Source organism: Eumetopias jubatus, unplaced genomic scaffold, assembly GCF_037043125.1.
Source record: "Eumetopias jubatus isolate StellerSeaLion01/CBP00866 unplaced genomic scaffold, mEumJub1_p1.0 scaffold_3, whole genome shotgun sequence".
Classification (NCBI taxonomy): domain Eukaryota; kingdom Metazoa; phylum Chordata; class Mammalia; order Carnivora; family Otariidae; genus Eumetopias; species Eumetopias jubatus.
The window spans coordinates 97,979,328-98,006,758 of NW_028274809.1; the positions used below are offsets into that span (position 1 = coordinate 97,979,328).

Consider the following 27,431-nt stretch of genomic DNA (forward strand, 5'->3'; position numbering starts at 1 on the left):
CCGAAGGCAGACCCTTAACCGACTGAGCCACCCAGAGGCCCCCTCATGTTTCATTTTTTTTTAAGATTTATTTTATTTGGGGGGGGCACAGGCACCCAGTGGGCCAGAGAGCAGTGGGAGGTTGGGGGTGGGGGAGTAGGGGCAGAGCAAGAAAGAGAATCTCAAGCGGACTCCCTACTAAGCCTGGATGGACTAGGGCTTGATCTCAGGACACTGAGATCATGACCTAAGCTGAAATCAAGAGTACCACACTTAATGACTAAGCCACCCAGGCAGCCCCCTGACCATGTTTCATTTTTAAAATTTGCTTTTTATTTTTACAAATAGCAAAGTCATTCCTCTCAAAAAACATTTCTTTTGGACTAACACACTATTAGAAGTCACTCATATGCACTGAACTACTTATTTTTGAAAAGTAAGCTTTCATCACCCAAATCCTACCTTTTTGAAGAAAAAAATTCATATTTTTATTTTCTAATCTAATCAAACCTAGAGATCACCGCTTTTTTTTTTTTAAACATATTTTAAAGGAACTGTTGACACAATATTTAGGACAAGTGTGATGGACAATTCTCTAACAGGCAGGAGCACAACTCCTATTACCCTAGGATAGACCCTCTCTAGGAAGTGCCCAGTTCATGGACTGAGTAACTCAGACAAGGGTTGGGGAGCCAGGCTTAGCCAATAAAAACAAACTCAAGGCTACTGGCCACCCTCCCCCATCCATATGCTCAATCCCTTCCCACTGGAACCTTGTCACAACCCTGGTGCTGAGTGCAGTAACATCTGGATATTTAACTCCCTCCAGCCTCTTCTCTAGTGAGCAATCTCCAAAAACCTGTGCCTGAGACGGGGGACTGCTTGTTGTCCATCTGTTTTGGGCAGGTCCTTTCTAGCAATAGGGAAAAGTAGTAATGCATCTAGATGACACTGGTGGACTTTGTGTGTTATACCCATCCACAGGAATTCAACTTCCAAAGAGTTAAATTGATTCATTGATTCATATCCCTGCTCCAGGCTCCCAGTACCCACAGTATCAGGTACACTCCTTGTAGGCAGGGAATTTGGTAAGTTTGTCTAGGTATTTAGTCTTTCTTCCTTGCAATCCCTCCAAGCCTTGCAGTGTGTTTGACACATGATAGGTGCTCAGAAAACTTTGAAGGGGAGAGGGTTGTGTTAAGCCAAGGGAAGGCTGGAGACGGGAGTGAAAATTTGAAGATTTTTCTACGTGTCCTAGAAAAAAGGATAAAACAAAGTGAGTAGTAGAATATCATCATTAGTTACTATTGTTTGTAATCCACCTTTCGAATTCCACTGGCAGCTGGTGGGGGGTGGTGCCCAGGCTGGAGGCTAAAGGATAAGGCCATCCGTTGCCACAAATCGAGAGACGCAGAGCCTCGGTCCATAACGTGGGACTAACACTTGGGTCCCGACAGGTGTTGGCAGCCCCAGTGGGGCTCTGGGCCCCTAGTCCCCAGCTGCCCCCTGCCTTCTCTGAGCGCTGGAGCATGCCCAGTGGCAGCGATCGAGCCACCGAGGGCTTTGCACGGGCGCGCTCCGCTTCTCCGGGTTTTAGCAGGAGCCCGCGGGGGGCGGGGGTTGGGGGGTGAGGGGGCCAGCAGAGCCCAGCCGCCTTGGCCGCGCGTGTGAGGAGCTAGCGCGACGCGCAGGGCTCTCTCCGGCGTTGCGGTTGCTCGGGAGATGCTGGAGCTGGGCGCCGGGCTACTCAACCTGGCGCACTGAGCGCGGCGCCGGGAGCCCCCGGGGGCGGGCGGGGGGCGCGGACTGCGGTAGAATGCTAGTCGGGTTCCTCCGGCGCTGTGAGACATCGCTCGAGCACGGTCAGGTGCCTCTCGCTGCTCCACTAACTTGCCACTTGGTCGTGTTTGATCTCCGAGGCTCTCTACGCTTTGGGGTGGTGGGGGGCGGGGGGAGTGGGGAGTTCGAGGGTCTGCGGTAGCCGAAGGAGGGATCTTGCAAGGGGGAGCCTGCCGGGTGCCGCTCTTCTTCCCCTCCCTGTCGCTCCCCTCCCCCCACCCCGTCGCTGCCGCTTTCCCTTCTGCCAGTTCGGAGAGCGTCGGGCTCCTGTGACATGCGATCACTGCCAAGTGACGGTCCCCGAGTCTGAAGTGCCCGCGAGGAAGTGAGCGGCAACGCGGGCCGCCGGCGATGACAGCCATGAAGCAGGAGCAGCAGCCCACCCCGGGGGCCAGGGCGAGCCAGGCGCAGCCGGCGGACCAGGTGAGAGTTGGCAGCTGCGGTCAGGCCCTCCCGGGAAGGGTGGCTCCAGTCGGCGCTTCCCCCGCCTCCCTCTCCCCACCCTCCCCCCGCCCCAGTTCCAGCCTCCTCCATGGACTCCGCAGGAAGTTCGAACAGCCGAGTGCGCTCTGGGGCCGGGCGAGAGGATGCGCAAGGTGGAGAGCCGAGGGGAAGGGGGGAGAGAGGTAAAGGCTGGGGGTGGCCCGGGAGCCCCGGGCGGGCGGGCCACCGAGGGAGGGAGAGGCGGCCGGGGCCACGGAATGGGGGCCTCTTGGCTCAAATTAACGCACGTTGGAGAAATTACTGCGCTCCTGGAGGCGTCCACTTGCAGGGGTTAGAGCGGGTCTACACGCAGCTGAAACGAGCGAGCGCTGGCCAAAGCTACCCCACTAGGAAAATGACCTTTAGGCCAGCAGAGTTTTTGCTTTCTTTTTTCTTTGGAGGAGACCGGGACGGGACGGGGCGGGTGGGGGGGGGCGCTAAATGGGGGAAGGAGGTGTACCCTGCATCTGTGGTCTGCTGAGTGGAGCGGAGCTTGGGAGTAAAAGGCATTATTATGGGAAGCTGGCAAGGTACTGGCTTTAGTGATTTGTTGGGGCCAGATGTGTGTGTCTGCAGAGATGGGGTGCCCTGTACCGGCTGAGGGTTATTTCTGTCCCTTTTCCGTTTTTCCGCACCGGCCACCCCCTTTTTTGTTTTGGTGTTTCGAGATTTGTAGCATAACCGTTCGGTGGATCTTCATCTCGTCTCTGTCCCTGGATTGGGGTGACTCGGGAGTTCGGTGTCGCTTTTTCCCAAAGTTGTAGGGTCGGGAGCGCTGAGATGCCCTGGCAAAGAGGAGGCAGGCTGTTGAGCCGCCTCCAGGTGTTGTCACGTTTACATCAATCAGGGACTCTGAGCCGAGAGGACAACAGTTAGGTCAGCGGATAACTACGGGGGCACCCTGGTACCGGCTGGGGGGGCCCTTTGCCCCAAGTGCACTGTTGAAGGCCGCCCGATGCATTTCCGCCAGAGACACTCCTAGCTCATTGCCAGAAGTGGGGTGAAGGAGGTGCAAGCAGCGAGGTTCCAGTAGCGGCTCCGCTTTTCGCATAGTCTTGAGCACTGAAGAGCAAGTGAAGGGAAGCTGTCCAAATCGCTCCAGTGGTGTTGAGGCGGAGAAGGAGATGCCAGGGCTGCTGTTATTAATATTCTAGTCTTGGTCATCTGTCCTGGCTTGTGGTCCCCGTCTTCTCCTCTTCCCTTTCCTCCTCATTTCCCTCACATACGTTTCACACAGGTGGTGAGGATTGCTCAATGCCTTAAAGCTCCCCCTCCATTTACTGGGATGAATGTTGCAGTTTTTACAAAGCAGTTGTTTTCTTAAACTAGTCTCTTTACTCCTTACCCTGAGATCAATATGAAAATATTGAAACATTTATATTGTATTGTCTGTCCCCTCTCTTAACATCTTTTTCCTCTGCCCCCTCCAACACACACCACAGGGTAGCAACTGGTTAGCAGATCATAAAAATAATTTTAGGAGAGGAGCCTAGATTTAACATCCTCTTTCAAGCTGACAGCCCTTAAATTTCATTAACAAGCCGCCGAGCCTCTCTACTGCTCTTGGAGTGATGCTTCCAATAAGAATGATTAGTCAGGTGAGAGTCCCCACATGAAATCTTTGCTCACTACCCTGTGACACCCGCTGGTTCTTAAGGTGCTGCAAACTGCTTGGTACTAGTGGCTGTGGGGAGGGAGAAGAAGAGCAGACCACACGGAAACTGAAAATGTATATGTAAACAGTGGCCAAGATGCCTATGCACAGTAAAGCCTTTTGTCAGGACTAATCTGGTACTTAAAATTCATCTGAAGAGAGAGAGTCAAGCTTAAATCCCGTTTTTCTTGTGGGTGTGCTTTTTGGTTTACGGCCACTTCAGATATTCAGGGAGTGGCCATTTGCAGAACTCTTGTTTTAATTGAGTTTTTAAAGTGCCTTTCTGAACATTTACATGATTTTAAAATGTCAGTGGTATGCATATTATGCTAGAGTTAAAATGAAAGAGATTGATTTTGCTAGGGGAAGGAAAGCAGAATGAAATATCCATGGCAGCATCCCATTGAAGGTTTTCCAAGCACTCCTAGAAAATATCTTTATCTAGCATATTCTTTGTCTGAAGCTTGACCTATGAAATGATGATCAGATAATGTGGATGATTGCTGTGATTGCTTAAACTACTTGCTCTAAGAGTACTAAGTTTTTATTAACAGGATTAGTCACTGTGGTCTGATGCTGCAATTGTCCTATAACTCTCATGTGGTACTAGCTATAACACTCCCAAATAGACGTGAATGATCTGGTTTCTATATTTCTTAAAAAAAAAAAGATTCACAAATTTAAATAAAAATATAGCTTTATAAAGTCCTACTTAATGGTTAAAGAGGGGGCATATTCCAGCTAATCACTCACTGTGTATTGATTTTGAGTGATTTAAGCTTTCAAATGTTGCCAGAAAGGTCTTTGGCTTTTCATAGTAGAGATTTTATGAAATCTCAAAAACGCCTTGTCCTGAGGCTATCAACACCTATTTCCACTTAGAGCCCAGTGGAAGACTATGGTCTTTCCTCTGGGTTTGAAATGGTTATGAATCCTGTAATTTGGTGGTGGTTATGGTCTTTTAGCGAACTTGACGCCCCCCCCCATTTCATTTCATCTGTGACTCTCCTTTGGGACATGGTGCCACGACAAGTCACTTCTTCCACTGGGAGAAGTGGCAACAAGAATAGCAGGGACTGTGTGCTCTTATTAACATTCTCAATCATTGGAAATGTTTTTTTGTATCATTTTAGTAGTCTTTCCTTTAAAGCTTCGTTGATTAAATGTTTATGAAAGTTGTTTTGTTGTTTTCATGATGCTCCACATTTACAAAATATCTAGATAGATGATTTGATATGGGTAGATACTGTCATTCTGAATATAATCAATATCCCACTTGACATTGAGGGATCTAAAATCTTGAGTGACAAGTTGTAACTTACTGTTTTTAAAAATTACTTCCTGAATCCTTGCCATGGGCGGAGTACTGTCCTCTGGACTGATAACATTTATTAAATGCATTTTTCTACTTGATGCTCAAAGAAACTTTTTGAGTTTGGTCAATCCTCTGTTCGTACAGAGGATTAAAGAAACTAATCAAACTTGTCTTCGTAAGTGGTGGAGATGGGACTTAACCCCAGTCTATGATACCTAAGATAAAATGTGGTCACTGAATTCTAAATCCCCACCTTCTAACTTCTACCCAGTTACAGTTCAATACATTGTTATTAGCATAATGCAAAATAATTGCAAATATTTTGTGTGTACAGATTTACTTTGAATGTGAAATGGACGAATTTGTTTAAAGCTTCGATTTTAAATGTAAATAATAGCTCTTGAGATTTTTAAAGTTAACTTAATATCTCTTCCATTGATGGAAATAATATAAAAAGAGCCACGTAGGTCCTGATAAGTACATAGGAACTTTAAAAAAAAAAATCTTGGTAATGATGGGACTTTCAAGGTTTCTTAAATGAGTACATTTTTAGAGTTAGACCAGTTTAGAATTTGCCCACATTGCCACCAGGTGGCACCCTTCTGCTGAATCCAATGGGTAAAAATATTTCCTAAAATGTTTGGTGGTCCTCTCAGCTCCAAGAAACCAAACCAAAACAAACTAAAACACACAACAACAACAACAAAACCCAAACAAAACAAAACAAAAAACTAAGCAAACGAAAGAAAAACCACAACCCTACTTTCTGAGGTATGACTAAAAAGTATATTTTTATAAGCAAAAATTTGGCAGCAAAGACATCATTAGTTATGCATTTCTCTCTAAAAAACATATTCTGGTGGAAAACCAATTTCTTACGGTTCAGTATGCAGCAGTCTCTTGATAAAATAATTCGTGGTCAAAACTGCAATTAAACATGCAATGTACAAAATGCCTTTTGTAAAATATCTATTGTACTTTTCACTTTTAGGTAATATTAACCCAAAATGTTACCATACAGAAATTCGGATTTATTCTTTTTATTTCAAGTTTGTTGAGGAAAACCTGATTAAAATTTTCAAGTGCATTGTTTTAAAGATTTTATTTATTTATTTGAGAGAGAGAATGAGAATGAGAGAGAAAGAGCATGAGAGAGGGGAGGGTCAGAGGGAGAAGCAAACTCCCTGCCGAGGAGGGGGCCTGATGCGGGACTGGATCCCAGGACTCCAGGATCATGACCTGAGCCGAAGGCAGTCGCTTAACCAACTGAGCCACCCAGGTGCCCTCAAGTGCATTCTTAATGCAAACTTATCAAAAGTTATTCTTCCACGTTTCCCTGACAAATATAAAAAGATGTCATAATTTAGTCTATAAACTGTTGTTTTTAACATAGAACCTCAAAAGTAGTTTTAGAAATCATGTTGAAAAAAATTTAACAGACCATTTATTACTCTTCATTCAGTATAACATATATAGTATCTAATTGATGGGAGAGTTCTTTGTGGTTTGGTTTACAAAAGATAATTTAGATTGGGTAAAGGTGTTACATAGAAGTCTATGACTTAAGAAATTATACATTTTCTACTATTCCCTTAATTTTTTATTACATATATAATGTATATTTCATAATATGTGTAGATGATGTTTTATCTACTGAGTTTAGAACATACCACGATACATCCCTTGCTTGTAAACTCCTAATCTCTCTATTTATTTCAGGGACTGAGCAAATTGCACATTTAAGGAAAATTAAACTATACAAAAGTTAAAGAAAATTGTATTATTAAATATTAATGCTGCATTATCTTATGAAGTACATTACATTAGATACAAAACACTGAAACCAAATTTTTCCTAACCTGAGTAAAAAAGAAAGCTATTTAAAAATTTTGGTTCATTCAATCATTTATGATTACATAATGTTACTATTATCTGTGGGTTATGCGCCAGAAACTACAGATTCAAGTTGATATTCCAGCTCCACCAGTCATCACTGCTTTCTTGGGCAGGATAACTTATTTTCTATAGTTCATTTGTGAATGGAAGTGACTATAGGTCCTTTACATGTTTGTTGTAAGAATTAACTGAAATAATATGTGAAGGCTTTTGAATAAAGCCTGTCTCATACCAAGTGTGCTCTCATTCCCTAGTCTGGGAATAGGAACCTAGAAAAAGCCGGCGGGGGGCGGCGGGGGGGGAGGCTTAAAGGATCATTGAGCCGCCTACAACTGGGTATTAACATTTTACAAAACATTGCATTGTTCAGTACAAATTTGTATGATTACATATGAGGTTGCACACACACACACACATATTAATAATAGATATTGTTTGGTTTGGACGTCAGGGCTGATTTTGGCAAACACGCAGACTTCAGAATACTCTATTACGTCTCTACTTCCATTCAGTCAAAGCTCAGTTCTTTACTGTCCTACGCTGTAAGGGGCCAAACTGGAAGTAAACATTGGCTAATTCTGACGAACAGGTGAATTAGCTGCAGAATATGTTGCATTCTGTTTTGAGTGTAATACACTTCCTAAGGTAATGAGCATGGAGAAAGGGGATGTTTTAAATCCTCTTTAATATTTAGGTTAATATTTTATACTTGGCATTCCAAGTATAAAACTGCCTCCATATATTTTCCTACTTGGTGGGTGACTTTACATGTGTTCTAATCAAGTTCATGTTTTACTGCAACCTTATACGGTAGCCCCACCCCCACCCCCACCCCCATTCGTTGTTCACTTTCCCCGATTTCAGGTCCCCACTCTCAGCTGAGATCCCAGAAACAGATGATCCTCTGTGGGAGGTATTGTCAGAAGGTCAGTAGAATAGCCTCACACTCAGTGCCCCATCACTCGCCTCAGTTCATTTCCTCACATAGGCATTTTATCTTCTCACGTTGTCGTCGTCATCATCATCATCAGAGGTTAAGAACAGTATGATAAAATGAGAGCTCACATTCACATAACTTTCATTACAGGATATTAGAATAGTTTTATTTTGTTATTGTTAATCTCAGACTGTGCCTAATTTATAAATTGAACTTTAGCATAGGTAAGTATATATAGGAAAAAACATAATACATACAGGATTCAAGAGTATTGGAGGTTTCAGGCATCCACTGGGGGTCTTGGAATATACCCAAGATATTTCATGGATGAGGAGGGGTGACTAATGAGGGCATAGCCTAAGACATGCATCAACTAGGAAAGTTGGAACTTACCCCATCTGAAGACCTGTAAAAGCTCCCAAAAAAGGGGCAAGTAAATAATGGACTGTAAAGATCTTCATAAACACATGTCCTCCTAAATTTAGAAGTGTTTCTGCCCTAGTGTATGCCGTAGTGTATGTTTTAAAGTTTGTACTGACTTGATCCACAAGCTTTCTGGCAATAGGAAATCTGTTTTCATTTTCCTATCTAGACAGTCCCTGTTCTCCAAGGCTTTTAAACTGTACATCCTCTACCCTCCACCCCCCTAACTGTTAGAAATTCTTCTCATTTATTATGTATTAACTAAAGGAATGCTTGTTACTTCCAGTATGATAAAGCAAAGTGGGAAGTAGCTTTAGTGGGAAGGATGGGGTTGCTGAAGAGAGAGCTCTTCTCTTGTGGATTCATTTTTGTTGAGCTGTCCTGAATCCTCAGGGTTTCAGACATACTTTATGTAATGGTAAATGTAACACTCACTGCCAGGCTAAATACAGAAAATTTGCTTTTATCCAAAACTGATAAAATATTTTACTTCAAACTGTCCCGTTCAGTAATTGATGTTGAGTACCCCTTATAATGTTTTCCATATAATGAAAAATGATTTTCATTTTCTTTTCAAGTTTGGCATGCCAGTTTATTTGAAAGCGGCTGAAATGTTAATAATTTTTTAAAAATCAACTTTCAGATAATGTGCTAATTCCATTAACCAGAAGAGTATATTCTACAATGTCTTTGGAATTGCCAAAAGATATTCAGATTTTAATTATATTTTGGGGAGAGGCAACATGATGTAGGATTGGGAACAGAGTCAAAATGGATTTCATATTGAATCTTTCTTCTACCATTCGCTATGCAATCTAGGGCAAACTAATCCCTCATCTTTAAAGGAAGAAGATGGTGAGACTGTTGCCAAGAGTTAGAGGCAGTCTGTGTGAATGGACTTGCATAACCTTCTTGTTGCTACTATGTTTCTAGATTATCCGATTATTTCATGTTTTGCAAAGGCGGTTTTCTGTTCACCTTAATGAAAATGCTGAATATATGTATGCGTGGATGTGTATACATAGCAAACATACACCACACATATATGCATAATACACACACTTATGATCTAAATATATGGGGTATTTTAGAGTTAGATTATTATAGAGAATTAGGAGGAAATCAATTGATAACAACCTGACTGATTTTTGCTACTTTTAGATGATAACCTGTTTTCCCAAAAGACTTAGAATCTTCTTTGAAGTGTTCATGGTTTAATATTCTCTTCCCGGAAGTTTGGTTTTGAGAAATAACTGACTTAGCAATTCTTTGTCTGTAGGAGCTGATGACATGTTGAGTTGAAATTTAAGAAAAGTTAGGTGAGTACATAATCAAAACAGACTCTACATCTGAGAGAGCCAAGCCAAGCTGTATATTTTCCAGCCAGGGTGACTATTACCTGACTTTCATATTATCGCAATTTATCGTAATTACCGATTTTCTGAGGTCGGTACAAAAACTTGTGTATCAGGTTACAAGGTAGCAAATGAAGAAAAGTGAGGAAAAAAGGCATTTTTACTATCTTTATTCTCACCCCTTTTTTGAGAGCTAAGTGAAGATTCAATTTCTTATGCTGTCGGAAAACCTCTGCTCTGAAAACAGTATGACAAACCTGAATTTTTTAATTGAGAACTTGAATGGCAGGCTCTCCTGCGATTTATTTTCAAATAATGGACCAGAGAGACCACTTGAAGTTGCATTAATAATGCTTGCACAGGGTTAGCAGTAGGCCTTTCCTGTTATTGGTACTTGGGTTTACTTTTGGCAGGAGGAATCAAGTAAGTGAAAACTCTTGAGACTCTCACTTCCCTTAATCACATATCACCTCCAGGAAGGGTTTTAATATGACCTAATGAGTGCAAAACATGGCTATTTTGTTTTCATTTCACATGTTTTGAAACAAGTGCCAGAAAGTCTTTTTTTTTTTTTAATAAAGTGACCTTTTAAATCAATGTCTCACAAACTTGCACACTGATTTTTCTACACACCAAATCAAAGATTAGGAGTCAAGACACCTTCTGAATAGAGGTCAGCAATATATCTTTTCAAGACGAACAATGTAAAATTCATGAATTTCTCAAATGTAGAAATAGGTAATTTGTTTAGATAGATTAGTATATAATTTACATTTCCTAGTGTCTGAGTTTATGAATAGATTGTCCATCTACACTACCTTTTATGGATTTTTAAGGGAAAAGACTGTACATTTTACTTGTTTGTTTTCTAGCATACCAGGAAGGGATTATAAGAGAATTATTCCTTTCCTCTGATCCTAGGAATTAGGTGGGTTTCACTTTTTGAGAGTCATATTGGCAGTGATAGGTCGGTGTGCACTGAACCTGGCGTTGATATGGAAGAGACCCGCCCTTGTTCCCCTTTACGGAGGTTGCTTCTTGTTCTGAAATGAGGCTTACCCAACATTAGTGCCACAGTGGCATTACAAGTATTTTCTTCTGCATCTGCCACCCCTTCCAAATGTCTGTTTGCTTACAGGTCAGTGCCTCTTATGTTACAGGATGATAATTTTGATTCCTTTGTCTCTACTTGTGCCTGTGCCATGTCTAAATCCAAATCCATTTCCTTCCACCTCTCTACATTTCTGAGACCAGTCTCTGGCCAAGATTGATTCCCTGATGTCTAAACTACCATGATGTCCACAGTGGCCTTACCTTTCCAAAATCTTCCTTGAAGTGGCCATCAAGTCATAAATGATGATAGCATTTTGAGAAGGTATTCTGATTGCTGAATCTAATGTCTTTGTTTTCAGGAGATATGCAATAGAGAGAGGAAGTGTCTTGTCTCAGGTCATACAGTTGGTTAGAATCAAGAGGCAGTACTTGATTCTTGGGCCTCTTCACTTATGGCCATTTGCTGTGTATCCTGCTGCCAGATTCAGCTGTTGATACGGCACCTTTGTTGGTGCGTTGGTGACACATCTGCCTTGTTAGCACTTGACAGAAGAGTAACTTTAAAAAAATTGTCCTTAAAACTTTTGAATCTGTAGGCAAAACTCACTTGACATTCCTTGGTTTTCCCTTGGCTAGTGGTCCTTAGACTTTTAGTACCTGGCCACAAAACTTCGGAGATCCGTATATGCATCTTCTCCAACTTGTCATGACAAGAAGTCACCTCAGTGCCATAAAGCCATTTGGAAAGTAAACTGAGATCCAGTATTCTAAGGACATGCCAGCACCTTCCATCACATGCAGACACTGGCATTCTTTTTTTTTTTTTTCGTTAACATACAATGTATTATTTGTTTCAGGGGTACAGGTCTGTGATTCATCAGTCTTACACAATTCACTGCGCTCACCATAGCACATACCCTCCCCAATGTCCATCACCCAGCACACTGGCATTCTTAAACTCTTCCCCTCAGCGTGAATGACCTCCCATTGATCTCTACCCTCAGCATTTGAAATTGTAATTCAGTAGTGAACAGACTAGTGATTGGATGACTCCCTCCTTCAGAAAGGAGGGGTGTACTTGGGAACTCTGGAAAGCATGTAAGTGAATTATGATGCTTCCTTGAGAAGTTAATAGAAACAACAGGCTTCTGATTCACTGGATTTCTTGGAAGGTAAGGCTATTTCTAGAAGCTGTGATAATTTTGTCAGAGTACCAAGTTCCAGTACAAGACCTGAGAAACTTTTATGTAGAAAATAAATAAGAATTTTTGAGGGACACAGAATTCTTTATAGTGGGAAGAACTAGGGCTTTCTCTTCATTTAACCTCTGATTAAATTCTATTTACTATGTTGAACAAGTTACCCAATCTCTCTCTGAATTTAATATTTCACCTGGAAATGGAATGATGCTTACATTGCAGAATTGTTCTGATGATTAGCAGTGAGATAGGTTTATTATCCAGGAGGTGGTGAAAAAATGGCGGTGTGTATTTATTTATTTACTTTTTTGTTTTTAATATGTATTGGGGTACTATACCAGACAGAGGCAAAGTGATGGGAAATCAAGCTACACTGGATGTTGAGGTTCCCAGATGTTGGGAATACCAGCTTTAAAGCTCATTTCTCCATTAATTTGACCAAAATTCAGAGCACCTTTAATATTAAACTCCTAATTTTGTTGATATGGAGATTATGTGGAAGCATCCTGGTTCTAAAGCAAATATGGATTAGGGGTTAATTAAGAAAATATATGACATCCATTTTTATATTAGAAGTACAGGAAAATCAACAGAGTTTGAATTTTGAAGGTGGAGATCTGAATATGTATTTGCTTTTCCTGATTTTTTTTTTCTTTTCCCATCCCATGGCTAAATTCTCTTCTCATGCTTATAATGCATTCTACATTTGGAGTGCTGTTTCATTTCTACTCAGAGCTGTAGTCCTTGGGCTGTAACAGCGAATCCAAAAAAACTAATATAGAATCACAGATGGTGCAAATATTTGAAAATAGGTAAATACAATCTGGGATTAGCTGCTTGGCCTCAGAAATGTCAGCTTGGTATTGCTTATTGGTCACATAAGGCAGTTTTAGTTAAGGGAGAACCCAGGACAAAAGCATCATGATATAAAATTGCTGGTTTGGAGCTATGCAACATAACAAGCCAAAATTGTTATATAAACTCTAAAATGAGTCACTCTGTAACAAGGAAAGGTGTTTCAGAGAGGTCACAAAGTACCAAGAGGTTATACAGGGGATAAAAAATTAAGGAGATATCATAACATGGAACTGCTGTACAGTACCGTCTGCTGACTTCCATTTAAAGCCAATTTTTAAAGAGAAAATATCCATTCCTATGGGTATGCTGTAGGTAGGCACATATTAAATGACCTGAGCGTGAAAACTGTCAGATTGCCAGCATCAAATCCATAGATGGTGCTTATTAGTTGTAGGTGCTGTGTGTCCCTACTTCTGACTGAGAGTTTGAAATAATGCAATTTGATTTTCCTTCAGTTTTGCCCTTTTAAGAGAGAGTTCTTTTTAAAAGATCTTAGAACCAAGTATGATGTTTAACTCACCTCATTTACTGATAAGACAATGGGGAATGATAAAGGCTGACTTGTTCAAGGTCATACCAGTGATGAATTTGGTAGATCAGAAACCAGAGCTTTTCCCCCCTCGGTTGGGAGTTGGTAGGAGACTCATTCAATCATTAGGATCATAGAAATCATTTTTGGTTGAATGTGTGGACATCAGATAAAGAAAAAGTAGATGAGAATTAAAATGGGACATTTCCAGTTGGTCTTAAAGTTTTTGGGTTTTTTTAATTTAAAATATTTTTTTCCAGGCAGTAGGTGAAATTAAATTAAGTTAAATCTATTATATATTGTATTTGGAAGTATCAAGGAGCAGGTGGTCACATATGTAATGGTTGGATGAAGCCTAAATTTTCTGCCATTTCTCATTTCTCAGAAGATGTTGGCAGAGAATGGGGAGGCCTGCAGATCATATGTGAAGGTCTATAGAGTACAGCACTGATGCCTCTCAAGTATATGTTCACAAGTAAAAAAATCCTGGCTCTCATCTAAATACATAGTGAAGGTACAGTGAAAATGTATAGTGAACACTTATTAATAAAGGAGCCATGAAGATGGTAAAGCTGGTTCAAAGAGCATTTCAAGGAAAGAGATTTATATAGTCACTCAGGAAAGGAATGACATACAATGTTTGCAAAATTAGATACTCAAGTGGTTAATATCTGACAGAGCATTTAAATCATAACTTTTGTGGTTATCTATAGCAGACAGAAGTGTTTTGCAGCTTCTCTCTTCTATAATTAATGTTTAAGTTTAGATTGTAGATTTATGGCAAAAGTAAGTGGTAAGTGTGAGAAAGGTGTATTTTTCTAAAATTGTACAATACTTGTGTGGACGATTAGACAGTGACTCAACCTGATGTTGAGAAGATGAACACGCAGTTCATACTTAAGTCTTATTTCCAAGTTCTCAAAAATCCTTGAGTCACAAAAACTGTGCCACCTGGGTATACACTTGATGTCACAGCCAGCTTCTTAGGCAATTTTATCAAAGCTTTCTACAAGCCCTGTGGAGCTTTAGGTGTCAAATCCGATTCACCTGCATTGAGGTCCTGGAAAGCAGCCAGTCAGCCAACAGGGTCAGGTTCATCCCAACAAATTGGTCCAGGTGTTTTTGAGGGATGGAAGAGAACAACTTAGTAATTTCAAATAGCTGTTGGAGGAAAAGATGAAGTACGATAATTGCACACAAGGCGGTGAAAAGCCATTCTTGAAGATTCAGTGGAATAAGGTTTGGATCAAGCTGAGTGGTGGTAGCTGTCCCTAGAAGATGGCTGCTTTCAGAGCTGCTCTTAGGAGGAGATAGCTTACCTATCCACACAGTCAGATTTAAGACACGCATACGTTTTCCTTCCCTTGATAATCACTTTCTTTATTGCCACTCAGGAAGTAGCTTCTTCTCATCCATCTGCATATATTTGGAATTCTACTATGACTTCATTTGTTCCTTTGATGGTGACCAAGGTGTGGTGACAATTTATGTATGACTTGAATGTATTTGTCTCTGTGTAATTGCTTCGTATGGCCTGTCTTGAGAATTGACAGTTAGAAAATGAAGGCCTTATGAATATGAAGGAGTAGGGGCAGGAAAGAAACATAGCAACGGGTCTGGAAATCTCAAGAGAGAATCACGACTTGCAAATGAAGCATGCTACTTCCCTAACTGGCCCTCTGTTTTCTAATCTGGGTTTAAAAAAAGGTGTTTGAATGAATATTTGTATACCTTGTGCAAAGGGGTTTGTGAGTGTGGGGTTTAAACAATCTTAAAGAATTATTAAAACTTGTTTTCCTGAAGTATCTTTTACTACCTACAGAAAACTTTTAGATCAGCATTGTCCAATAGTACATTCCAGAATGATAAAAATGTTCCAAATATGTGCTTTCCAATGTGGTACTCATCAGCCACATGTGGTTATTGAACACTTGAATTATGGCTAGTGTCACTAAGGAACTCATTTCCAATTTCATTTAGTTTCAGTTAATTTAAATTTAAATAGCCATATGTGACTGGTAGCTACTGTATTATTTCTAGACCTTTGTTTTTCAAACTTTAGCATGCATAGAAGTCCCTTGGAGATGATGTTAGCAAATTCTAACCCAGGGAATCTGGAATGAGGTCCAAGATTCTGCATTTACAACATGATGCTTTTTCTGTGGACCATACTCTAAGCAAAGCTTTATTTCCCAACAGCAAAGATTCTTGCTTGAATTTTAATTTATGACTTTACCTAGGCTGGCACCTGCCACGGAAGGTAAGTCTGGAAGCCTGTGGCAAAAGTACAAAGTATAGCTTTAGAAATATAAAAGGAAAATAGTTTTAGTGATGAAATCGTTGGCATTTTTACTATAATTGAAAGCTAAAATTTTGAGTGCATAGAATTCCTATATACCATGCAAAGGTTAGGTACCTCTATCTCATCTAAACCTCACCATAAAATCTTTGTAATAGATACAACTTTTATTCCAGTTTTGGAAATAAGCTGAGAATCATATTATCAGTTGCTTTCCTTAAATGAATTGAAGTTAAATGATTTGATATTTACATGATACTAAATTATTTAAATTATATTAAATAATTTGTTGTGTGTGGCTGATCAATAAATCATAATTTGATTCTCTTCCATAGATAATAGTAGTAATAGACTGGTAATTAATAATCCCCATCAGAACCCTGTGTAATTTGGTATTGTTTCCTTTAAAGATGAGGAAACTGAAGGATAGAGAGATGAAATAATTTGACTAGGGTCGCATGATGTCTAAGTGGCAGAACAAGGTTTTGAACCCTGGCTGTTTGCCTTTAGGGTCCACTCTCATGTGCTCCTCTAGACAATTTCTAGGGTGTTTAGTGAGTATCTCTTGTGTGTTAGGCACTGTGTTAAGATCATGGTTCCTGTCTTCTATATGTTCAATGGCAAATGGAGTTTACTTTGAAAATTTTAACTATGCATAATTTCATGTTTATCCACAGTATTTTAAAACAAAAAAATAACATTTCCGTGTGTGCACATGTGTATACACTTCACAATTTAGAGAAGCTTAAAATTGTCTTCCTTGTTACTTCGCAATAACCTTGGGCCACAAATTGGCTTCATCATTTTAATTAGTGAAAAGGTGAATGCTTTGGTCTTGGTTATTCAGTAACCAAAGTGTTATTTTTCTAACACTTTTTTTAATCTAAACCTTATTTTTCAGAACAAGGTTGTCTGTCATTTTGTTTAGTTCAGTGACAAATGTTAACCAAGTCTATTTCTGTATTTCCTGATTTTAAATAAAGCACACAGTCTTCATTAATTTCTAAATAACATATTCACATGGTTCAAAGATCAGATATCGTACAAATAAATGCAATGGAATGTTTCCCTCCTAGAGTTGTTCCCCAGCAACTCAATTTCTCATTCTCGCATTCTCTTAATAGATCACTACTGTTATTTTCAGTTTTTCCTTTGTTCAAGAGAAATTTTTGTATATACAAGCTAATCCAACTTTTTCTCCATCTCCCTTTTTATATAAGGCTAGCATACACATTTACTTTAAAGTGTATGGTATTTTTATGTTTATATTTTTATAAAAACCGGAACATTATCAAAATAGATCCTATGTTTGCTTCATTAATGAATTTTCCTCCTTTATTCATGATGAATTAGATGTGTGTCTCATAACTGATAAATAGCCTTGGTGCATACATTTGCATGGTCAATTACTTTGTCTCTCTATCCCTCAGTTTCCTTATCTTTAAGATAAGAAAACGTAGTACTAACTTGCACAAAGTTTTTTTTTTTTTAAAGATTTTATTTATTTATTTGATAGAGACACAGAGAGAGAGGGAACACAAGCAGGGGGAGAGGGAGAAGCAGGCTTCTCGCGGAGCAGGGAGCCCCATGCGGGGCTCGATCCTGGGACCCTGGGATCATGACCTGAGCCGAAGGCAGACGCTTAACCAACTGAGCCACCCACGTGCCCCTTGCACAGAGTTCTGATGAGGATTATTACATTAATTATCAGTCTGCATATTACTACTATTATCTATGAAAGAGAATAAAATTATGATTTGGTTAGCCACACCCAACAAATTATTTAACATAATTTAATCATTATCTAAATATCTAATAAATCATTTAACTTTAATAAAGGAAGCCAAGTGATCGTTATTATGATATGTATGATTGTGACCAAAAAGACATTTTCTCCATTTATTAGCTGTTCTGTGGGAATCTCTTCTCTGAACCTCAGCTCCTCATTTGTAAAACTGGAGTAGAAGTATTCAATTTGAAAAGAAAAATTCAATTTGTGAGCATTTATTTCACTGCTGTATGTGTATGTATATGAGTATGTATGTATATACTTTTATATAACATTGGTCTCTATATGAGATCCTTTTAACATCTTGAAAAGAGGTTAGCTTCCTTCCTATTCCAAGCATTAGGGCCAGGAATAAGGGCCAGTCTTTGCAGTCTAAAAATTTGGAGATAACTGTTGAGCATTTCCCAGACTTCTAAAGACAGATCTATACTCTATGCCTTATTCATGTTAAGGAAATGAGACAATATTTAGAAATTTTAATATAGAATTTTGAAAGCACCCTGTGTTTTCTTTAAAAATAAGGAAGATTTTGTGTGAGTAGAAGAATGAATGGTATCATGAAGCCAAATGTCTGCTAAGGGACAGGACCCAGCATTGTGAAAATACGGTTTCTTGTAATTTTATCAAGGGATCTAGAGACTTTTAAGAAGCAATGATGAGTACATGTTGTGCTTGTATTTTCTTATATTCTTTGGGATTAACCTAATATGGGAGACGGGAGGCACCTTTTTAAGGAGCATACCACACTTCATTTACATATCTTATTTGGCCTGGAAAGGCTGCATGTTGCTTTCAGTCACAATTATTTATTCTCCTAGTGAAGAGGAAGGAAAATAACAATAGTTGAGGAAGAGATGGAAGGCTGTGGCCTTTGCAGAATCCTCTTTTATTTTCAAAGAAAAATTACTTCAATAAACTAGAAATTCATGAATTTTTATGTCCTTACCACCTCATGTAATGAAGGAGCTGAGAACCATTTCAAACTCAGAAAATTGATTTGGTAAAAATATTCCCCTCGTTTCTACCAAGTAGTACTGAAAATTATTAACAAACACACCAGGAAGAAAAATGGTAGTAATGAAATGTCTTATTAGTCCTTTAACAATGACCAAGCCTTCAAAGACTTCAGCTACTTTCAAAGGAAGAATTTTTAGTTAGACTACTCTTAACAATAGGAAAAACAAGGTTTATTTTTCTTATTTCTTTTAAGATTCTGTAAAGATTACAGAGCTATTTAAAATCAAATAACTTCTTTTCTCTGAAAAATTTTAAAGAAAAATCAATTTTTTACAGTACACCTGCTACATTATGGTAGGACATACTTGGTAGCTACTAATCCTTAAACACTTAAGAAAAACTACGGAATGGGAGGTGGTTCTTAGAGTTCAGATAAGGCGTTAATCCTTGGTGTCCTGATGAGATATTAGAAGAAGAATGGGGGCACAGTTTAGGGGGGTACCTTGATAGAAACCAAGCAAGGCTTTTAGAATTTTTTTAATCTCTTTAAATGACCCAAGCAAAAAATGGTGTATGAAACAATGCAGAAATATTCTTGATCTCATGTTGTAAAGGCTGGGTAAATATGACTTATAGTAAACCTTAATATGTTACTAATTACATATTCATGCATAAAGACCAGGTGGTGGTACCATTTGATTTTATCTTGAGGAATCAGCGCTCCTGTGCATTTTAATCCAACGTCTTTTAGTTTGGATCTATGGCTTTTCCAAATTAACCTGGAAACCTTAGGTTAGATAATATAAGTATGGTGAAACAGGGCCATGGGTCAGGAAGTCAAGGTTCCTTTGGCCCCAGGATGTTAGTGTGTTCAGTGGCACAGCAAACCCTCTGTTTCCCCAGACTGTCAGAGTCTCATGACCTACCCAATGGATAAATTATAAACTTTGCCCTGGGAAAATTTAACTTTATAATTCTGTAAATAGAAATGTGTGTATGTATAGAGACACTCAGGATTATGCTCCAAGAAAGCTCTTCTCAGTTAGTATGGAGGGAATGTTTTGCCTCTTCACCTCAATATCTGTGGAGTTTAGTGTTTACATTGGAAGGTGTGAGGGTAACCTCAGCGACTCCTGGTTATAATAACCAACTTTCCTTCCTTCCTTCCTTCCTTCCTTCCTTCCTTCCTTCCTTCCTTCCTTCCTTCCTTCCTTCCTTCCTTCAGTAAAGAGACAAGAGGAAATAAAGAAGTGAATAAAAATCACTTTCTTCCTCCTGAAAATGTGACTCATTTAACAAGAACACCTCACCTTTATTTTGATTTGTGAATACAGAAAATTTAAAAGCCACTTTATAATGTGAAACTGCTTTATGTTAGGACCTCACGAGGCACATCTGTTTCTTTTATCCTAGACCTTGAAAAACAATTTTCAGACAAACACTTTTGCTGCAGAAATGCTTCAAATGAACAGCTTTCATTGTCTTTAAGAAGTTGCAGAGAAAAGTCTGGTGAATTGTTGTGCTAACCTGACGGTGTTCAGAGAGTATCTCAGGCATAATTCTGTTTTGATTATCTCTTGCCTCCTAACCCATTACTCCATCACTTGGTGGCTTAAAACAACTACTATTTTGCTTTTTCACGATGATGTTGGTCAGAAATTCAGGCAGGGTTTGGTAGCAGCTCTCCTGTTCTATGTGGTGCCATTAACTCAGCTGAATTCAGCTAGTAGTTAGGCTAAGCTGGAAGGCAGTGAAGGCTTCATTCATGTCTGGTACTTTGGTGCTGCTTAACATGGCAGCACTGTCCACACATGTAATTTGGACTTCTTCACAACACGAGTCTTAGGACTTCTTACCAGGTAGTTGGCTTTCAAAAGGGAACACTCCACGCAGTGAATGCAGACATTTCAGATCTCTTAAGGATTAACTATAGACGTTAGAGAACTTCTCTTCTGCCACATTTTATCTTATTGGTGAAAGCACGACCACAGGGTCAACCCAAATTGTAAAGAATTTTCAGTCATCTCATATGTACCACAGATTACCAAAGAACAGCCCAAACAGCAGACCTGTGTTTGTATATAAATATTCACTATATGAGCAGGTGGAGAATTTGAGGATGTTTAAATGATTAAAATATTGTAAGGATAAAGGTGGTGCCATGACGTCAGTACTGTACCTGGCCGTAATCCATCAATGTGTGCCCCTTTAGAATGGGAAGGCAAGTTATAATTGATAGAGAACAGTCCTTCAGATGTAATGGCTCTTAAAGTCTGGGGATTCATATTTTCATTGTAAAATAGAAATATATAGAAAGCATTCACCTTTATCTAGGTTACTTATGAAGTATATTTATTTGGGAATCAATTTAATGTACTGCTTGGTTGAAAATATGGTATGTTCTAAATAAACTTTTAACTTCAGGGAAATTATGGCCATCTAGAGTAATTTGATGCCATAAAGTAAAACATCTATCCAGACTTCTGAGTAGGTGTATATTATAAAGGAAAGGATGGCTATAAGATACTTTGATTCTGAGATATAATTACTTTAATGAATTCTGCCACTGTGAAATATTTTAGGTTGTCACATTTCAGGCTGGAAGAAGCAGCTAAGCTGGGCTTGGTATGTTCCAAAGGTTTCACCTAAAGTCAGATTTTTCAGATGGGGAGAAAATGAACTGGGGGAAAAATAACTTTGGGGTTTTCAGGAATGCAATAGAATTCTCTGTGAAGTATTTTTTTAAATTGTCCCTGTCCCTCCTTAGACAATAAAAGTGCATGAAAACTACCCTGTTCTCAGTGGTTTGACTTTTCACAAATGGATTCCGGTGCCAAGTGTAGATACTTTTGTTTATGGTATATGCCCCTCTTTATGATAAATTTCCCCTTTATTTACCCCTTGGATCATGTGAAAGTTATTTAGCTAAGGGAGAAGGTGGGAAGGCTCTCTCAGAAGAACCCTATATAACCTGAGTTGATGGGAATATCCTTTCTTCTGCTTCCCACTCCCCCATACTGCTTGATCTGCTTGAAATATTGCTTCATACCTCCATCTTTCTTTATTTTCAGAGGAGATGGGAATGTAGAAATACCAAGATGTCCCAAGTGGTCAACTTGACCACCTGAGAAGAGCAGCTTATACTTAGAGCACAGGCTGCCGCAAGTCCTTTTAGGAAAGTGAAAAATTTAAAAGCCTGAACACACCCACACGCATCAACTAAGGAAAAAATAATAACTTACTTGAAAATTTGTCTTGGTATGATAATGTAAGACCACAGCTTGGTGAGACCACATTTTAACCTCCTCTCTCTTACTTGAAGCAGAAAAGAACATTGGGGGCGCCTGGGTGGCTCAGTTGGTTAAGCGACTGCCTTCGGCTCAGGTCATGATCCTGGAGTCCCGGGATCGAGTCCCGTATCAGGCTCCCTGCTCAGCGGGGAGTCTGCTTCTCCCTCTAACCCTCCCCCCTCTCATGTGCTCTCTCTCTCTCTCTCATTCTCACTCTTTCAAAATAAATAAATAAATCTTTAAAGAAAAAAGATTTAAAAAAAAAAAAAAAAGAAAAGAACATGGAGGAAAATACTATGACATCATTTTACCCCAAAATGCCACATAAGAATTGTCTCTCATTTCTTAGACACGGGTTCTTCCTTTAATGCTCCAAACTCTATGGGGGAAACAAATCCTATTCTTCCAAATTGATTCTGACTTGTGGTCCTTGGGGAAAAAAACTATGTCTAGCATTTTAAGTGTTCTTATCGTGGTGGTTTGGGGTAAGTGCCCCCAGCCGTAATTCCATAGAACCTTTTCCTCGACTCAATCATACTTTGAAATTGCTTGTTTACTGGTCTCTCTCCAAATAGCTACAATTTCTTAAAGAGAGTGACTGGGTTTTGTTAATACTGTATCCTAAATGAAGAGGTTTCAACAATATTTGTCCCAATCTGTGTTTGTAGTAGGAATGCTTTGAAGAAAAAGGAGTCTGGCATTTAGGAGAGGGGCACATGGCAATCTTTATGGGCTGATTAGTATTTACAGTAGTTCACAGTCGGTGGATCAAGGGTACTAGGCAAGGTGGGCTGATGAGGCCTGGGTGAACTCATTGTGACAGGTGGAATGAATATTTAGTTTTTTGGTATATAATCTCATAGAAAAAATCTAGAGTAAGTTGGTGCACAGCAGAAGGACAGGAGCTTCAAAAGCTAGATCAAAAGGATTTTAAAGAAATTTGGAAGAGCATACGGGCGGGGGGAACAGAATCCATAAGCTGGGAGGGGTGTGTGCCCCATGTGAGCCTCCAAAGGTCGCTACAGAGATAATGGCAGTTGGAGACTTCCTGTGGGACCATGCAGTGGGCAGGGCAAGCCAAACTGACAGAGAAGTGTATTGCAACATGAGTTTTAACTTCAAATGCAATCAATGTCTTTGGACTTAAGGCCCACACAGGGTGAGGGAATAGACAACTCAATGACTTTTCTGCTAAGCAATCGCAAGAAACTATAAAACCGAATAAGAAGTATGATGGCCACAAAGGTAGGACCTATCCTGAGGGACATCATGGGTCACAAAGGAAACAGTACCTTAAACCTGTGTCCTGTCATGTGAATGATGTAAGCTTCGGTTATTATATTTTTTTCACCCTACTGTGGTTTGTTAGGAGGAATTCTTGTGCTGCCTAATTGAGGGTTAACTGTACCAGGATTAACCTGGGCTGACTCTGCTAGCCTGCATTGGTAGGGTGGAAGAAGAGGAAATTTGGAAAAGAGGAGGGAAGAGAGAAGTTGTGGGAACATCTGTAGATGATGCATGTGAAGTCAGATTTCCTCTGTTTCTTAGAATTTTGCAAAATGTTGGTAGCTGCAACCAGGGTCTTGACAAGAGTAACATTCTCTTTGGAGGCTGCCCTTGAGGCATGTTTCCATTTATCACAACCGCACAGAAGTCCTATATAGGAGAGCTATAACAGGCAATGTGAAGCCGGCTATAATTAATGGCCCAGGCCAATATTGGTCTTTGAAGTACTTGCATATTTATAAAAGATAAGAAAAGCACCTATTTATCTCTTCACCCGACACACTTTCAAACATTTGTACAAGAGATAGATATCCTAATGTAAACATTTCCCACCTCACATATTGTTGGAATCTCTGAATTGTGACAGGTGACAGCAGATTGCCTTAAGTAATTGCAATGCAACAGAATAATCCAGTAGGAGCTATTGTTATCTTGAGTAATATTTTCTGCCAAACATTAAAAAAAATGCTTTTTAGTAATGCATAGTGTAAAGTCAAAGAGGATATTGGCGACCTTAAAGGATACTTTATTGCCAAGTTTCATCATTGCATGCAAAAAATTAAATTTTATATGGTAGTCTTTTGTGTTTATCGAGTAATAAGTTGCAGTAAAAAATGGCATTGCTTGATTTTTTTATTTTTAGAATTAGATTAGGACCATAAAATAAGGTAGATCACAGTAGGATTGTAACTTTTGAGTTCTCTCTCTTTTTTTTTAAGATTTTATTTATTAGAGAGAGCACGCACAAGCAAGTGGGAGGAGGGGCCAAGGAAGAGGCAGGGAATCTCAGATTCTGCGCTGATCGCAGAGCCAGAGGCAGGGCTCAGTCTGAGGGTCCGGAGATCATGACCTGAGCCAAAACCAAGTATTGGATCCTTAAATGACTGAGCCACCCAGGCGCCCCATCTTTTTTTTTTTTTTTAAGATTTTATTTTTAGGTAATCTCTGCACCCAACATGGGGCTTGAACTCACAACCCTGAGATCAAGAGTAGCATGCTCCACCAGCTGAGCCAACCAGGTGCCCCAAGTTCTCACTCTTAGAAATGCTATGACATTGTTTTAAAAGTATGTCGTGCTCAGCAGATTAACTGGTTTGTTTCAAGGGTTTGCTTTTATAGATAGGGGTTTTTTTCCTTCTTTTTTTAACTTTTCAACTGTACACATTCAGTGAATTACAGGAGCCTCTGACCTGTTTGAAGAACTTTGGAGGCTGAACTACATTGTATTAATGAAGGAGAAGTTAAAGTCAGGGAGTTAAATTTTTAACATCCATTAACATATATTTGGACATTTCAACAGAGAAATAAATGTAGTGACAAAAGTTTTATAGTATTATGAGTCTGTACTAAAAAAAAGAACTCATGAAATATTAACTGTTTTACCAAGCTCATTATGCAGAAAAATTACTAGAGTCCTAAAAAATGATATATTTGATAGAAAATGAAATGTATTTAAAATTTGTTATTGAGGAGATATATTTTAACTTTATCTCAATTTATATTGAAGCTTGTTAATTTCTGTAGAAAATTACATTAGGAATGTATGGTGATGTTAGATTATGGTTAAATAAACCAAGAAGAAAATAACATAAATATAGATATTTAATGTTATCTAATTAGGCATAGATAGATGTGGTCCTAATTCAGTGTAGCAGGAACTCCGGGAAGCTAATTTTAACAAAAGGACATAATCTGGACAATATTACATATGTAGGTCACTATACTTGAGGTAATTATGATAATTATAAACCTGTTAGTATAGATTATAGAGCAAGTGTATTCTAGAGTTCTTCAGGAATTATCCTCACTTTCTTGGTGGAAAATATTAAAATTACTTTCAAGAATAAAGCTGATTAAGTATAACAGAGCAACTCCCCACCACCTTTACCTTATAATAAATATACCCAAATTATTGTTATGAACTTAACATGCATTAATTGGTTGAATTTTTTAAAGTCTATCATATTAACTTAATTATTTTTAACTCTTTTGCAATGAAATAGAATTTTCTCTTATTTCTTCCTCTGTTCTCTCTCTCACCACTCAGTGATTCCACTGTTTTTATTATCTTATTCATACTTTTTGTTCTCTCTTTTGGTTTATTTAATTTTAAACTCATTTTTTAAAGATTTTATTAATTATTAGAGAGATTGAGCACACAAACCAGGGGTGGGAGGAGGGAGGCAGAGGGAAAAGCAGACTCCCTGCTGAGCAGGGATTGTGACGGCGGGGCTCAATCCCAGGATCCTGGGATCATGACCTGAGCAGACCTTTAACTGACTGAGCCACCCAGGCACCCCTGTAAACTCATTTTTATATGGATATTTTTTCTGTGTAGAGAGAATAACAGTATATTTTATATGCTTGGGACAACATTTCCAGAATGGAATATATATACCAGGAACTATGTTAATCAATGGATTTATAGTTTTGAAGAAGACATGATACAGGTCTCAGAACCTAAAGTGGAATAAAGGCAGATATAGACCGGCACAGTAGTTTGGTGATTGTGATGAAAGTGTGCAATGAATGCTATAGGTTCCTTGTAAGAGCTTTGCTTATTAGCTCATCCTTGATGGTGGTAGTGGAATCAGAGAAGTCTTCTCAGAGGAGGTGACCTCTGACTTAATACTTGAAACATGATCAGGAGATAGGACAAAGAATGAAAGGGGTTAGTGGTCATTTCAAGAAGTAGGTACCATCATGCACAAATTGTTTAGATCCCAATCACTTGGTATTTATGGGGGAATTACAATCCATTTTATATGACTGTCATGTAAAATTCAAAGAAGTGGTATGTGATGAGGCTGGAGGAGCCACATCCCAGAAATCATTGTTTTGATAGGATGTTCAGAGCAGTGGGGGCTTTAGAAGATGAGGAACTTGGGGGAGGGCTTTAAACAGATGACTGACGTAGTTGATTGTCGATGTTTCATTCTGGCAGCAGTATGTGTAGGATGGACTTAAGAGTAGTAATATAACTAGGGTAGAGAGTCTAGCCAGAGGCCGCCAACAAAATTCAGGTGAGCTAACAAAGCACCTGGACTAAACTGATTATAAGGAAAGAACAGAAGTAAAGAATTAGAAAATATAATTTTAATTCATCAGGACTTGAGAATCAAGTAGGTTGATGGATCATCAGGGTTGGATATTTGAGTAAGAACTAACTATTCTGAGGGAGTAGCATGAGTCTACAGTGCCTCCAGGGTTTTTGCTCTGTTGACTTAGGGAGGTTATGTGAAGATTCTCCGAATATATGGGGAGAAACAAATCCAGCTGAGGACAAGTTAGTTTTTGATATGTAAAGTTTGAGCTACTTATGGACATTATTGGGCTGAGACTAAATCTTGAAGAAGGAGGAAATAAGATGTAAATTTGGGAAATACCAACGTATAAATATATGTGTACTTGCGTGTGAATGTATGTGTACACACACACACACACACACACACACACACACACACACACACACAACTATGAAAGTAGATGGACCTTTTTAGGTTTAGTGTATATAATGGGTAAGTGGTAGTCAAAGAAAGAGCCGTAGAGGACAAACATCCAATAGGCAGGTGGAAGAACAGAAGTCCGCGAGACCACCACCATCTGATGGCCAGAACAGTAGGAGGGAAATCTAGATAAGGGTATCATGGAACCTAAGGAATAGTGAGATTTCGATGACAAGGGAACAACTTCAGTGTTAGAGGCAGCAGAGAGGTCTGGAATTGAAATCGATACATTTTGTAGCATTTGGGGAAGGAGTGGTGAAAATGCAGTGGGTTGAAGCATGAGAAAGAGCAGATGGAAAGTAAAATTTTAGGAGTTTTGCTGAGCATGGAAGGAGAACGACTAATAAGACTGGAGGAGGCAAGGAATTAAGATTTCACATTTTTAAATATTGTTTTCTATTATCTGTGTGATTTCTCTTATTTTTTAGAATAAAGAAAACTGAAGAGTGTGTATAGTCTTCAGACTAAGACTAGAGATATGGGAGAAAGGGGGATAATTAGGGAAGCAGGGTCTAGGGGGAACATCAGGTAACTGGATCTTTCTGTGTAAAGAAGAGTTTGGAC

At 39.3% G+C, this 27,431-nt stretch overlaps 1 protein-coding gene across 1 annotated transcript in view; it reads left to right on the plus strand.

The window, feature by feature from the left end:
• Positions 1-2,169: 2,169 nt before the first annotated feature.
• DPP10 (dipeptidyl peptidase like 10) overlaps positions 2,170-27,431 on the plus strand; it is a 653,604-nt gene continuing 628,342 nt past the window's right edge. The window contains exon 1 of the mRNA XM_028101300.2: positions 2,170-2,241. Within this exon, the coding sequence (XP_027957101.1) occupies positions 2,170-2,241 (72 nt within the window). The remainder of the gene's footprint in view (positions 2,242-27,431) is intronic.